Source organism: Schistocerca americana, chromosome 8 (genome assembly GCF_021461395.2).
Source record: "Schistocerca americana isolate TAMUIC-IGC-003095 chromosome 8, iqSchAmer2.1, whole genome shotgun sequence".
Lineage (NCBI taxonomy): Eukaryota > Metazoa > Arthropoda > Insecta > Orthoptera > Acrididae > Schistocerca > Schistocerca americana.
Window position 1 is genome coordinate 156,119,372 of NC_060126.1, and position 15,474 is coordinate 156,134,845.

The 15,474-nt window shown below is 39.8% G+C and overlaps 1 protein-coding gene across 1 annotated transcript in view; it reads left to right on the top strand.

Annotated features, from left to right (window-relative positions):
* The first annotated feature begins 723 nt into the window (after nt 1-723).
* Nucleotides 724-15,474, top strand: part of LOC124545648 (prisilkin-39-like) — a 41,689-nt gene continuing 26,938 nt past the window's right edge. Inside the window, exons 1-3 of the mRNA XM_047124593.1 lie at nt 724-741; nt 874-1,000; nt 7,089-7,219. Coding sequence (XP_046980549.1) covers nt 724-741; nt 874-1,000; nt 7,089-7,219 — 276 coding nt within the window. The remainder of the gene's footprint in view (nt 742-873; nt 1,001-7,088; nt 7,220-15,474) is intronic.

The following is a 15,474-nucleotide window of genomic DNA, read 5'->3' on the forward strand; positions in this document are numbered from 1 at the left end:
AACAGCTTAAGTTTATAGCAGCTGACCAAAGTGATGACCGCGTCTCAGTGCTTAGATACCGACTCAAAATAATTTGCCTAGCCTTCTCAAATACCCACACTTCTACAGTGAGACTGGCGGCTGGGGTGCTACTACACAGCTCCTCTTCAATTTCTGCTATAGTTTCAAACGGCAATGACTTCATGTAATAGATTTCAACAGAAATAATTCTGTCGTGCACGCTTTACACACGACTGTGCATTATTTTTGGAGGTAGCACCACCAACGTCGGCGCAGAAACTTAAGAAGCGTACAAACACTTTCCGCGAACGAAATGCTCGTTCGAGTCATCATGACCAACGCCCCCCGCCCCCTCTCACTAAATAATCCCACCTCCCCTCCTGCCCCCTTTCTCATAACTCCATTAATTAATCATTCCGACTATTGGTTCCTTCTCTCAAGTATCCAGTTTAGATCCATTACAGTCTGTATAATTTTGACCCAAAAATTTGTGAACAGTAAGGAGAACCTGAATATTAAGTGAAAGCAAAGTTGATTGCGTAATAGGCATGTTAATTTTTTTCTTCTTCTACAGATTTGATATTTCGTCTCCACTGTTGGGGTTTTGCTCAAGTCACTTCTCGTGTCGACAGGTTATCATAGGCGCTCGGTGACACGTAAAGACTCCTAAGCACAAACTGTGCAGGAATCTGTTCGTACTATTTCAATCGGTCAATTGCTCGCATGGTGCCAGAGGAGAGAGTGAGTTGTTATCTTCTTCGGTATACGAAACCAGATCTTGCCTGACATGACAAACATACTACGTAACACTACAAATACGCTCCTCAGAAACATACGTCTCAAATACACGTGCTGTATGTTATTGTGTTACAGGTGTGCCTTCTGGCGGTGGCCTGCCTGGCCCTGCTGTGTGGCTGTGAGGCCTCCTACCCCCTGGCCGTCTCACACGGACACGGGTACTACCCGTACAGCTACAAGTACCCTGGCTACGGGTACCACGGTGAGTGACATCTTTTCACATACCTATACGTTATCATCCACAGCATTCAAGTGACAGCTCAGTGCCACTGTATGAGACGAGATCAAATTGTGCATTGTAACGAGATTCGAACCCTGGATTGCAGCTAGGATACCTGCCTTTCGTGAGCAGTGCGCCTCCATTTACGACATCCGAGCACGCCTCACTGACAAACTATAAAAATTACCTTGACACCATCTGCTCTCGTTTCCTTCAGCACACTTCTTTGGTACTCCAACTGAGCCTTGAGATTAGCGCCTCCGAAAGTAAGGACGTAGCGGAGATTCATCCTACCCACAGCCTCTGATGACTGATTTCACTTTGTGACAAAAACTTTCGAATGCGCTAGTCAGTACCTGTTTTGGATCATCTCCACGTTTGTTTTGAATGCGGAGATGTAGTATACTGTTAATCCACTGTTTTGTGGTTAGGAGGAAGGGCAATTTACGTCGCTGTCCTAACAGCCTGGTAAAATTTTTCCGTGGTTTCCATAAATCACTTAAACCGAATGCAGGGCTGGTTCCTTTCGGAAAAACCCAGCCCATTCCTGCACATTCTTGTCCATTCCACGCATGGTGAATCGTCCCTAATTATCTTGTTCTCGAAGCTATATTCTTCCTTCTTTTCTTTGAACCTTTTTACCATCTATATAATTTAGTCCCCGTAACTTTTAGTGCATTATTTTTCGTGCAGGTTTTCTCATATTCTTGAAACGTATTTTCTTCTGTTTCAATTTCCCCCTTTTCGTGTATTTCTCATCGATTTTGTCATTCATTCTGATTCTAAATTGTCATAGATTCGTTTAGGCTACAGCTAAAGAATCGTGTAAGCTTCCATCGACGGTTGCAATATCTCTTGTAATATTGCGTGTAGAATTTGCCTATGTATGGTACTAACACTTAGACAACACAATTGACAGGACCGTAAATAAAGTCTCAGTGAATCGAGTCTAACGGAAAGCCATGGTTCTTACCTTCATTGATGAACGTGGAATGTTATTGCTCTATATCAAAGATTTCTCGATTTGTGGTAGTTACTAATCGCCGAATTAAATACAGGCATTATGTATACAGAACACTCACGATCATCTTTCATTCGGTCAGTGTTCCTGCTCACAGTCAATTTCAAGCTTTCAGCAATGTGCAGATGCAACACACTACTACATTAATTCGCTAGGTAGTGTCTTTTTTGTATATGTATTTGTTGTTTAGTGGGCGATTAAGCTAACTTTAAGCAGAATAATATGTAAAACACGAGAAAATGAAGAATACACTTATGCTTTATTCCTTCGTTACTTGGAGACATACAGATATCAAAATTTGAAATACATTTTATTGATATTTAGCGATATAACATAGTGGTCTGTGTCAGTAATCACCTGTGTAATATTTTGGCCTTTAAATCCCTGTACCTTTAATTTTTTAGTTGGTTTAACGTAAGGTTAACATATTCATAGTTTCTTCGTGTGTTTCTATATGCTTTTATACATATATACTAATAAAATAGTTCCCTATCTTTGAAAATACAATTTTTGTATAGCTATAAACTCCCACTGTTGTTGTGTGACTTACCTGTTTAGTCTCGTATTGCCTGAGAACAGCCTAGAAAGCAGACAGCCGATTCACGACGAAATAAAAATAAATATTATTGTGGAACTTCAACACTGTGTATTTCAGTTTTTAATATGAGACAAATCTGACACATGTTGATGAAAAAACAGCTGCGTAGAATGAATATATTAAAAACATGTGCGGCATCAAAGCTATGACAAAGAACAGCGTGCTATAATAGTAAACCTTAGAGATTTGAAGATACGCTCGTTGTTGAAAGCTAATGACGAAGCCAAAATAATACTTAAATGACCGATAACAATACAATGGTGTGTCAGTAAATACCGATGGTGTTCACTTTATCGGCTAAAGAAGCACTCGGCCTCTAATTTTCGTCATCTGATCGCCAACAGGAAAATCTCGTTGCTAGAGCTTTACGTACATCATAAGTTTGGCTTTACTCGTTTTCCGCCTAAATATCTGGAGAGTTCCCTAAAAGGACCACACTCGAATTTTTTCCTCGATTTGTCTTTAACTGGAATGGTATATGCACTTTGATCGGACAGTCAAAAGATGTCGGCTGTATTCGCCCATATGCAAGCATTACTGTACATTTATTTCCATTTAAAGTCATCTACTTAGTCATTCTACAAATGCTGATCATTGAGTGTCTCTCTGGAATTCGTAGTAAGTTTATAAAGACGTCACCAAGCTGCACACAACCTCGTCTTCTGCAAATAGCCGCATAGGGCTATAAATGAAATCCACTGGGTTACAATGGAAACAGCAGCGGCCATATCGTATTACCTTCAGACACTTCGGAAGTTACTTTCGCTCTGGTCATTACCTCCCAATGAAGAACGACATACTGAGTTCATTTTGTGGGAAGTCTCCAAGATAATCATATAATATGTGTTCGGATATTTTGTTTGCTAGGTGACACTGCGGAACTGAATCGAAAGTTGCTTGAAAGTCGCGAAACATGGCGTCAAGCTAAACTCAGTTGTCTGCTGCCTCACGGTTCTCATGGACTAACAGACGAAGCTGGTTTTCACACCATCGGTGACATCAGAAACACGTATGTTGCTCCGTTATCAGAACGGGCTACTGTAAATTGATGCTAGTAAAGCGTCCAGTACCTCCGCACATTCAGCATAAGTAAATCTAATCTAATCTAATCTAATAGGTTAAGCGCCAACAAAGGGCCTAACATTAGGTTAAGAGACCTAGAGTGCAGTGCCAAACATTAGGTTATACAACATGCTTGCCCCATGTAAATACTTCTTACAAGACCAATCTTGTTTCCAAAAAGCAGAAAATGATGAGCAAGAGAAATCTAACCCCCCAAAAACTGAATTTTTTGTAAATAAACAATATACACTTCAATTTCCTGTTATGAGATCCTTCCTCTCCACCACCAGACCGCCATCTTGGATTACATCATGGAAGGGATAACAGCACCCTCTGGTGGCAGTACCGTGTACTAGGTCAGTTGGACTCCGGACCTTGGGTTTGAACACACTTGATGGCGGTACTGGCTCTAATTGTTTAAATATAGACTGAAAATAAAGACTTATGTCCAGTGCAGGCCGAGTCGTTTTCAGGACAATTCCTAGGAAGAGGTGGCGGTCGGATGACTTAGGTTAGTGGAGGTAGCCCAAGTGCCCTTTTTCCCGCCATTTTCTTACGTTAGTGGAGGTAGCCGTGGTATGTTGCACGACAGATGTGTATAGTGTTGCAGAACTTTTTAACAAACATTTTATAACTGTTACTGAAAAGATGGGGTTGTCAGGTTCGGTAGATGCTGCTATGGATTACCTTAGACCAGACATTTCAAGTAACTTCCATAATATGAATTTGACCCTCACTACCCCAACAGAAATAATGTCCATCATAAAATCTTTAAAATCAAAAACATCTAGTGGGTATGATGAAATATCAACAAAGTTAATTAAAGAATGTGATTCTGAGCTAAGTAACATATTAAGCTATCTGTGTAACCAGTCGTTTATCAGTGGAATATTTCCCGAATGGCTGAAATATGCTGAAGTTAAGCCACTGTTTAAGAAGGGAGATAAAGAAATAGCATCAAATTTCCGTCCAATTTCACTGTTGCCAGCATTCTCAAAAATTTTCGAAAAAGTAATGTACAGTCGTCTTTATAACCATCTTATCTCAAATAACATACTGTCAAAGTCACAGTTTGGATTTCTAAAAGGTTCTGATATTGAGAAGGCTATCTACACTTACAGTGAAAATGTACTTAATTCATTAGACAAAAAATTGCAGGCAACTGGTATATTTTGTGATCTGTCAAAGGCATTTGACTGTGTAAATCACAATATCCTTTTAAGTAAACTAGAATATTATAGTGTAACAGGAAATGCTGCAAAATGGTTCAAATCTTATATCTCTGGCAGGAAACAAAGGGTGTTATTAGGAAAGAGACATGTATCAAGCTATCAGGCATCATCCAACTGGGAACTAATTACATGTGGGGTCCCACAAGGTTCCATTTTGGGGCCCTTACTTTTTCTTGTGTATATCAATGACCTTTCATCAGTAACATTACCAGATGCCAAGTTTGTTTTGTTTGCTGATGATACAAACATTGCAATAAATAGCAAATCAAGTGTAGTCTTAGAAAGATCAGCCAATAAAATATTTGTAGACATTAATCACTGGTTCCTAGCCAATTCTTTGTCACTAAACTTTGAAAAAACACACTACATGCAGTTCAGAACTTGTAAGGGGTGTCCCAAGAGTATATGTCTAACATATGATGACAAGAAGATAGAAGAAGTGGACGGTGTTAAATTCTTGGGATTACAGCTTGATAATAAATTCAACTGGGAGGAGCACACCACAGAACTGCTGAAGCGTCTTAACAAATCTCTGTTTGCAATGCGAATTTTGTCAGACATAGGGGATATAAAAATGAAAAAGCTGGCATACTATGCTTACTTTCATTCCATAATGTCATATGGGATTATTTTCTGGGGTAATTCATCAAGCCAAGCTAAAGTTTTCCGGGCACAAAAACGTGCAGTAAGAATTATATGTGGTGTGAACTCAAGAACATCCTGCAGAAGCCTGTTTAGGGAACTAGGGATACTAACTACAGCTTCCCAATATATTTATTCCTTAATGAAATTTGTCATTAAAAATATATCACTTTTTCAAACCAACAGCTCAATTCATGGAATCAATACTAGAAATAAGAATAATCTTCACAAGGATTTAAAGTCACTTAGTCTTGTACAAAAAGGTGTGCATTATTCAGGAACACACATTTTCAATAACTTGCCAGCAGCCATAAAAAGCTTAACAACCAATGAAATTCAGTTTAAGAGAAGCCTAAAGGATTTATTGGTGGCCAACTCCTTCTACTCCATTGATGAATTTCTGAGGAAAACCAACTGATTTGTATATAAGTACAACATAACTTCTGCACAATTTCAGTGCAGTAATGTGTTCACTGAAAATTTGTGTGTGTGTGTGTGTGTGTGTGTGTGTGTGTGTGTGTGTGTGTGTAAGTATAATCTAACTTCTGCACCATTTCAGTGCAGTAATGTGTTCATTGTAAATAAGTATTACAGTAGTTGTATTACATGTTTCTTACCTTATAAATAAATATAAAACTTTTTTATTTTAAATTCAGTGCAATAGTATTTGTAAAATGACTCTTAGTGTTCATTAAAAAATGACGATCATTCCACTTGGGACCTGTGGAATGGTACATTAGCTTATTTGTTTTAGTTTAAATATTTGTCATGTATTGTTGTTTTTCTGACATGTTCCACATCCTGGAGGACCTCCTCACTACGGATCAATTGGAATGAAAGTAAATCTAATCTAATCTAAAATCTAATCTAATTTAATGGCCCCTCCATCAAGACATTGATTTTCTTGTATCGGGCAATATGGATTGTTTCCATTTCCGCTTTGAAATATATGAATATCTGTTATTTTCGCATCGCACCTTGAAAAAACATCTATCATTCGTCAGATATCGACGACTTACCACGATATTTCGACTGATAAATAAATGACTTCTAAGGACGCCATGGCATAGAACCTACAGGGTAACGGCAGGACTGAATCGGTAAGATAGAGACGACATTCCTTTGTAATTCTGGACCTTAACAGAACATTCATTACATTCATTGGGTTTCAAATACGTAAAGTTACACATTACTCAGTGACTATTATTTAATGTGTAACGCTGACAGATATATTCACCACACTCTTAGCCCTGGAATTTTTACGTATCAGTGCGTGTGTGGTGTTGTGGCGGGGGGGGGGGGGCTTGAAACAGCCGAAAGTTGTTGCAGAGGGAAGTGTTGTTACTGACGGAGATCATAACAAACGGATCATATCTCCGTATCTCTTTGTGCACAGCACTAGATGAAGCAGATAATCTCTATATACAGTAGTCTTAGCCGCTTATTGTTACTTTAAGATAAGAGCGTTCGATACACTGAAGTGCATCATCCTGAATCAAGTGATGTATGTTGCAGGCTACTCGTCCCACTACGGCTACCCTGGCTGGGGCTACAAGGGGTACCCTGGTTGGGGACACCACGGCTACCCTGGATACGGGTACCACGGCTACCCTGGATATGGTTACCATGGTTACCACGGCTACGGTGTCCACTACGGCTACCCTGGATATGGATACGGCCATGGTTACGGCCACTGGTGAAAAACAGCGACTCGATCCTCATCTTCTGCTCGTTATTGTGCAACCCACGACTTCTTTTCTACCACAACACCACCACACTGAAATGCCCCTTCCACCGAAAAATTATAAAATCTTACCACCCAGTTCTAATTCATCATCCATAAGCTATTTAATTAAAGCACTTGCATAAAAAAAGACATGTTTTATTTCTACCTTTCTAGAGGTCATCTAATTAGCATTTGCGGAGAATGCACTAGCCGTTCGTGACGTATATAACCTGAAACTCTCTTCTGGTAACTGATTGTTGCATTCTGGAGATATGATAGTTACTTGTTAGCTTTGCTGTCCTCTGATGCACAGGTTCCCCTTTCAATTTCTGGTGATTACGCCATAGTTCTCACTGGCGGTATTGTCTGTAACATATTCACCTCAACCAAATGAAAATTAAAGTAAGTATGTAAAATAAGTAGTAAAACTAACGTGCAAGCTGTAAAAACTACGCCAAATCGAAAAGCATATTTACACAAAATACATTTGTTTATCTGTTTTGCAATCAGCGTCAAAAATAAAAATACAACATTTACGGAAACACCAGAAAATATATTTTACGTATAACAGACGTGAAAAGTAAGTAATACTAGAAGAAGACGAATTATCGAAAATTTTTCTTCAGTATTTTTTTGCTAACCAATTCATATTGCTTTCTCTTGACGGAGGCAGCGGAAGACATAAATCTTACGAAGCAAAGTTCGTTATCTGCCTATATTTTGCTTTTATTATTGATTTAAATGTATTTTAGAGAGGAAGCGCCATCGTCTGGGTTCGCAGTTTGAATTGAGTCTTTTTCTTGCGGCTTAGTGAACAGTTGCATCTGAATTTGTAAACAATCTACTCACTGCTTCTCTATGGTGTGTTCTGTTAACTGTTATGAATACTTTTTTCTTAAGTTCGTTGTGGCGATATTTGTGTGATAAATGTAGAACAATGTAGGTGATATTTACAATGTACATACAATGAAGCGGATTTCTGCGTAATTCAGATGCGATTGCGGAACTAGGCCCCAATAAAAAGCTATTAAATAAACTTGTGACACCTAAAGATTGAGCTTCCACTCGCAAATATGACAAACAGAAATACAGACGGTTCCAACAGGATACGTCTATAACAAATGATGTAACGGAAATGTCACCCGGAAAAAATGAAAGCAAATGTTTTGCGATGGGCTTATCGTAGCTGTGTGGGATAAAACCAGCAAACTACAGATCTTCCTTTGTTAGTCATTACTCTTTTGAGTGGATCTGTTTACCCCCTACACGTAACGCCCTTTCGATTATTTTTGTATTGTAATCTTTGTGTGCCTCTACAATTTTTCTCCTCTCCTGCTCCTTCCACCCCAGGTTTGCTACTCCCAGATACTCCATCAGTTGCCTAACGTACTTTTTTTCTTTTGCTACTAGGAGTATAGCACAGACCTCCTTTCTCGGCTATTTCTTATCGCATCTTTCCATTTTGTATTTTATGTGTACAGCAAAATTTTTAAATACTCTTATAGTATCACGTTTCAAATACAGTAGCATTATTTTTCTTCTTCTTCTTCTCCAGGTTTAGAGTGTCCAAATTTTGTTTTCTTGGAATGCTATGCAAGAGATATGCACTTATTGAATATATTCGTCAGTTTCATGTTGGAATATGGTTGCAAAACAGCCCTTATGCTTCGTCCTTCCTCTTCCTATTTCTACTCTGCTCTCTTCACGCATCAGTTATGATGCATAATCTAATTTCCTGGACAGGAAAAGTGCCTGTCTACTTTCTACTTCTGTATCTTTCCCATTTTTGACGTTAATTGTATCAATAGTGCGTGTTACGCAGATCTTAATAAAGTTCAGCTAGTTATAATCACTTTCAAACAATACTCAGTGTTTTTGTTGATTCATTTCCTCAGTTCTGCAGTCGTTTATCGAAACCTACAATTATTCAAGAGAGAAACAGCGAATAGCTTCCTCAACTGATGAAAATAAGTTGTCTATTTTCAAAATTATTATTATTATGCAATAAGTATCAACACTTTTGAACAAGGAGATTAGGAATGCTATAAAAAGCACTTTACGTTTTCAAGACTAAATGCGATTCATCAACAAAAACCGTACACGGTCATAAGAACTATTTCGTCGCAAAAAGTTCTCATTGATATCTTTTCCGCGTCTACTTCTATCTTTATTTTTTTCTTTTACTTCCGTCATTGCTCCTTCCGCGCAGTGGCTAAACCCTATCTTTCTGCACAAAACATAAGCAACATCAAAGATTAGCTTTCACCTGAACTGTGCTTTTGTGGTGTCTTAATGGAGACCACAAAGTAGAACCGCTGCTGACTGTATATGGAATGTAGGGCTATAAAAGGTTATTGAAACTTAGTAAACAGTAAATTACGAAGTGAAATGATGTCTGAAAGAACATCAGGGAAGAACATGTGACAAGCCCTAATGGGGAGCAATAGAGCTACTGAAGTGTAGTGCTTTTCTCATGATGAAGAAGAATCGGTTTTTAAGTTTCTCCAGTGTTTCAGCTCAGTTATTGTTTAAAGGTTACTAGTCCGCAGCCTTAACTGAGTTCCCTGTGGCTGTCGTCGCTTCACTTGTTTGGCCTGCAGCATATCTGCACCAGACGTACGTTGATGTCCAAATATGATGTATAATTTAAAAAATCAGAATGCGCTTCCTCAAGCGGATGTCGGAAGCATCACAGAACATGGTTAGGCTCCATAACGAAAGATTTAGCTTATAATGACATGTAAATGGAAAATTTATGAAAGAAAGAGGTAAGAACATAAAAAAAATCTGTTTTCTAACAACAGTGCATTTAACAGATGAAGTGTAATTCCCACATATAATTCAATGAGTATTTGTTTTCTATTTTTTTCATTAAATCACAAACGTCATAGTGTATCATTTGCTTGTCTATTATCTGTCGACAACTAACGTCTCAGTCAGTGAAACGATGTAGAAAACGACATTTGCAACAACTAAAACTCGACCAACAGACGTGTTTACACACAACAGTCTCTTAAGATTGTGTTTAGGAATACTATCACCAACCCATGACAAACATGTATGACGCATAAATAGGTGATTGCCGAATCAACAGTTCTATTATCACACAGTTACAGTAGACTGATTAGCTGCGTTTTACACAGAAATTTTTTTTTTTCAAGATAGTGGTTAAATGGAGGCTAAAACTTAACACATACCTCTCCTCGTCAGTCTCTCCTACTCACCACGCCACTGTCGTATTCTCACAAAAAAATGGTTCAAATGGCTGTCAGCACTATGGGACTTAACATCTGAGGTCATCAGTCCCCTACAACTTAGAACTACTTAAACCTAACTAACCTAAGGACATCACACACATACATGCCCGAGGCAGGATTCAAACCTGCGACCATAGGAGCCGCGTGGTGCCGGACTGAAACGCCTAGAACCGCTCAGCCACAACGGCCGGCTCGGATTTTCACAGTTTCATGGTATAAAACTTACTTAACTTCATCGAAAGAGACGTTCAATCATAAAAGACCGTATGTTGTATGAGCAAACAATAATATTTATTAATCCCACTCGGCTAGCCGCGCGGTCTAACGCGCTGCTTCCAAAGCGGAAAGCGTGCCGGTCCCCGCCGCGAATCCGCCCGGCCGATTAGTGTAGAGGTCCGGTGTGCCGGCCAGAATGTGGATCGTTTTTAGGTGGTTTTCCATCTGCCTCGGCGAATGCGGGCTGGTTCCCCTTCTTCCGCCACAGTTACTCTGTGCCGGCGATTGAAGAGCGAACACTGTCTCCACGTATGCGTACACCATAATTACTCTACCACGCAAACATTTGAGGTACACTCGTCTGGTATGAGACGTTCCCGGGTGGGAGAGAGGTGGTTCGGTGTGGGGGCGGCGGCGGGGTGTGTGGACTCCTGTGGGCTGTTGTATCGTTGTGAAGCCTGACCACCACAAAGGACGTCCATCGTATTGTGCATCAGCACAACCTAACTCTTTCACATCTGAATGCGGCATTCAAGAACAAGTAAGGGATCCCTGAAACATTCTGCGTCACCCTGCACCGTTGGTCAGCTACAAACATCAGCAGACTAGAGGATTACCGTCCCTTGCGTAGGCTGCCATTAACACCACAACACGTGACCAGAAACATGGACTGCTGACGAATGGCGCTGCAATGTGTTCAGCGATGAATCACGGTTCTGCGCTGCCACAGGTGATCATCGCTGGTGCGTTCGTCGGTGACCTGGGGGAAGCCCCATTTTTTCATTGTTTCGGAGAGACACAGTGGTATTAACCCTGCCGTCATTGTTTGCGGAGCCATCGCATATGACTTCAGGACACGGCTAGTAGCGAGTCAAGGAACTGTTGACGGGACAACGGTACATCGCAGACATCTAGCATCATCATGTGGTATCTCTCATGCGACAGTACCGTGGAGCCGTTTTTCAACGGGACAATGCTCTTCTACACATGGTTTGCGTGTCTATGATATGTGTGCATCATGTTGAGGTACTCACATTGCCAGCAACGTTCCCAGATATGTCCCCGATAGAACATCTGTGGCACCATTTCAGCCGTCAACTCCATCGCATTGCTATATCCAGGATATCAAGGATCAGATATAGCTTGACTCGGGAGAGAATAAATGAGCCTAATGACACCTCTCCCAACCGTATTAGTGCATTCATCCATGCCATAAAGGATTGAACATCATACTAATTGGCTCATACTGTTGACTTTGTTCTAAATTTGGCCCGATATTGTAATCACTAAAATAGCACCACACACACTCTCAACCTGTGAAATCTAACAATGGTTGGCACACTGGACTCGCATTCGGGCAGACGACTGTTGAAACCCGCGTTGGCCATTCTGATTGAGGTTTACCGTGACTTCCGTAAATCTCCTACGGCAAATGCCGGGATGGTTCCTTCGAAAGGCCACGGCCGCTTTCCTTCCCCATACTTCCCTAATACGAGCTTGTGCTCCGCCTCTGATGACGTCGTGGCCGAAGGGACGTTAGACTCTAATATCCTACCCCTCCTCCTCAACTCGTGAAGTTTCATTCCATTTTCCCCTCGCTTTTTGGATGGTTTATTTCTTTCGGCAGGCAGTGTATATATCATGTCTGTTTCGACTGAAAAGAAATATTCTGAGGATGATGAATTATCGGCGAAAGTAGTCTGAGGATAATGTACGAAGTGTTTGCGTAAAGGCGAACCAATAGAAGCCATACTGTTTATCTGCACAAGCGGATTGGACAGGAGAAGGTTTTTAAGTGTTTAATGTTTGACTCTTACTATGTGCTTATAGTATTGTCAAGTCTGCTTCAGATGTGGAAACAATCCACTTCACTCAATGTTTACAATTTTCAAAGAACCCAAATCCATGCTGGCCACCGCTCCAAGTTTCGGCATTTCCTAAGTGGATGGTTTTTGTTCCTGATCTCCTTGATCAAAAGGGTTGTTACTTACTGCATAATAATGATTTATAATCAGACAAATTAGTTTCAGGAATGCGTCATCTGTTGAAGAATAATTGTAGTCTTCGATAAACGGTTGCAGCCGTTGTATATCTTTTGTAACTTTCACTTAGACGATGTACAGTTAAATAAATTACAGCTTTCTGAAGTTACGTGAAAATCACACTGTTAGTTTCATTGCTATTATTGTTGTCGGGAACAGAAAGTCACTTAATGCCAGACTTAAGAGGATCTTGCATTTGGCTTCAACTTTTAGTTTTCATCAAGGATCCATACACAGGAAATGGTATTTCTTTTTTACATTACACATAAATGACCTACCGCTGAAAATACGAGACGGCTTCCTATACACCATGCACCTTATATGCCAGTGATAAAAGCACAACTGTTAGAGATACAGATGAGATACACAATAACAAAGAAAATACTGTATCAGTCTCCTAATATCATCCTCTTTCCGGAAGTTGTGCATAAGCATATCTTCCTCGTTTAGGAAGTTGTCGATGATCTTACCATCTCGGTAGAATTCTGTCAATTTTTCCATTACTGTGTCGTTCCAGAATTTCAAGTTTTTGCCTCTCAGCTATTCGTCTTTACCTTAGTCTGTGCTTAATCCATATCTTGCGCTAAAGATGCCTTTCATTCCATTTGATTCTGGTAACTAAGTAGCACTACACTCGTGAGCTACCAAAACAGCAAAACTGCTCTGTTGCAGAGACCGCTACACTTCATTAAAAATGTTTCGGTGACCCACGTGACTTACACGTCTTCAGACCCTACTTTGGCTGTCTCTGTTACAGTTGTGGACAAGATGACCAGTGTCAGTGCTTTTGATTGCAGGTCCTCAGTGTATGGGAGACTCTGTCTCTTGGCGACGTGAATGATTTGATGAGAACGCGGACAAATGGTTCAAATGGCTCTGAGCACTATGAGACTTAACATCTACGGTCATCAGCCCCATAGAACTTAGAACTACTTAAACCTAACTAACCTAAGGACATCATACATATCCATGCCCGAGGCAGGATTCGAAACTGCGACCGTAGCGGTCGCGCAGCTCCAGACTGTAGCACCTAGAACCGCTCGGTCACACAGGCCGGCCAGAACGCGCACACATCGTCGATTACTAAGCACGAAATGAGCATACTGCGTATCTTGGCAAAACGTTATTGGCTTGATTAATACTTGGTTAATATAACACAGTAAGCTATACTTGACGGCGAATGTTCCACTGAATGAAAGTATCATGTGTGCACCAGGCAAGCGTCATAGAATCTTTAATATTTCCAGTATACATCAAAGATAGCTAAACGACTACAGTTTTTTAAATAAATAAAGAGCTCTGTTTGTTCCATGTACTAATATGATACCCATTCCGCTGATCTTCCATTGTACCAAGCTGCTGCCTACTTGACCGTATCTGTTTCAAATTACTCTTTACTGTCCCTACTTCACGGTTTATTGTAACCAAGCTCCACCACGTGTATGACAAATTTAATTGGGGTCTTCTTTTCTCATAACATATTTGAAGGCAAATAAAACATCGACGCCACGTTTCCCATGTCCGTCTAATCGGTAACAATGGACACCGATAGTCAACATTCTCTGATACTACACTACGTTACAAAAGTGTGAACACGCACCCTCACACAACTAAGCAATGCACACAAAACCTAAAGTCAAATATAATAAACGTAAACTGTTGTGAACTCATTTTATTCAATGGCTGCATACATTTCTGACCTTGATTTTGAACTCCAATTTATGTGAAATACGAAGAAGACTGCTCTATATTTAATTCATTATTTAGTCTGTAAGTATTTATAAACGGATATCTGGTACTCTTATAGTGATAGCAAGTCAACGAAAAGCTAATGACTACTGTCTGAAAAGTACACAGTGTATGAGTCTCAGGTAGAATTCATCGAATAATAACAACATGAATTTGACAGACACTTGTATACTACAGTGGCACATAGCAAACAGAAAGCCTACCTATGTAAGGTCTCCACTGCAATACGCAAACTTATTTGTTACTGTTAAAGTGCTTTATTTCTCACGATGTAACTTCCCTGAATTGCTTATTCTTATTCAACTTATCCAATTGTTTTAAAAAGTTTCAGTTTCCTGGTTGAAACGGTCTTTGTAGGAATTATAATTGGCATAACGTAGTAAACAAACGTTATTATTTTTTTCTCAGTAACCAAAGATGAACTCTCGCCATTCTTTTATATAACAGTGGAGGTATAGTAAGGGGAGGCGGTGCTACAGACTAACGCTGTACATTGCTTTGAAGCCAGCGCCACCATACTAGTATCCCCTTAACATTAGCAGACTACTGTTTAAAATTGTTTATTGTTCTTATTTTCCGTCTTGTCCACGTAACAGTTGTTTTAAATAGCAGATATTAAAATGCTTCCGTGAATAACAGTGGAAGAAAGACGTTTTCAACGTTTTTCTGGCCATATTCTTGCAATAATATGAAGCATTTGGTTTTTCTGGCCATATTCTTGCAATAATATGAAGCATTTGGTCTCTTTAAATGTAACTTTATTTTTGTTAGACCTTTCGAATAAATAAGAAGAAAATTGTGTGTTGTGGAAAGACTACTTTCGTAATCCAGAGTCTTCTTTAATACGGAATGACAAGACTGATCTCCTCTTCCTGTAAGTACTGGGGACTTATTTTGCTAAATCTGGACGG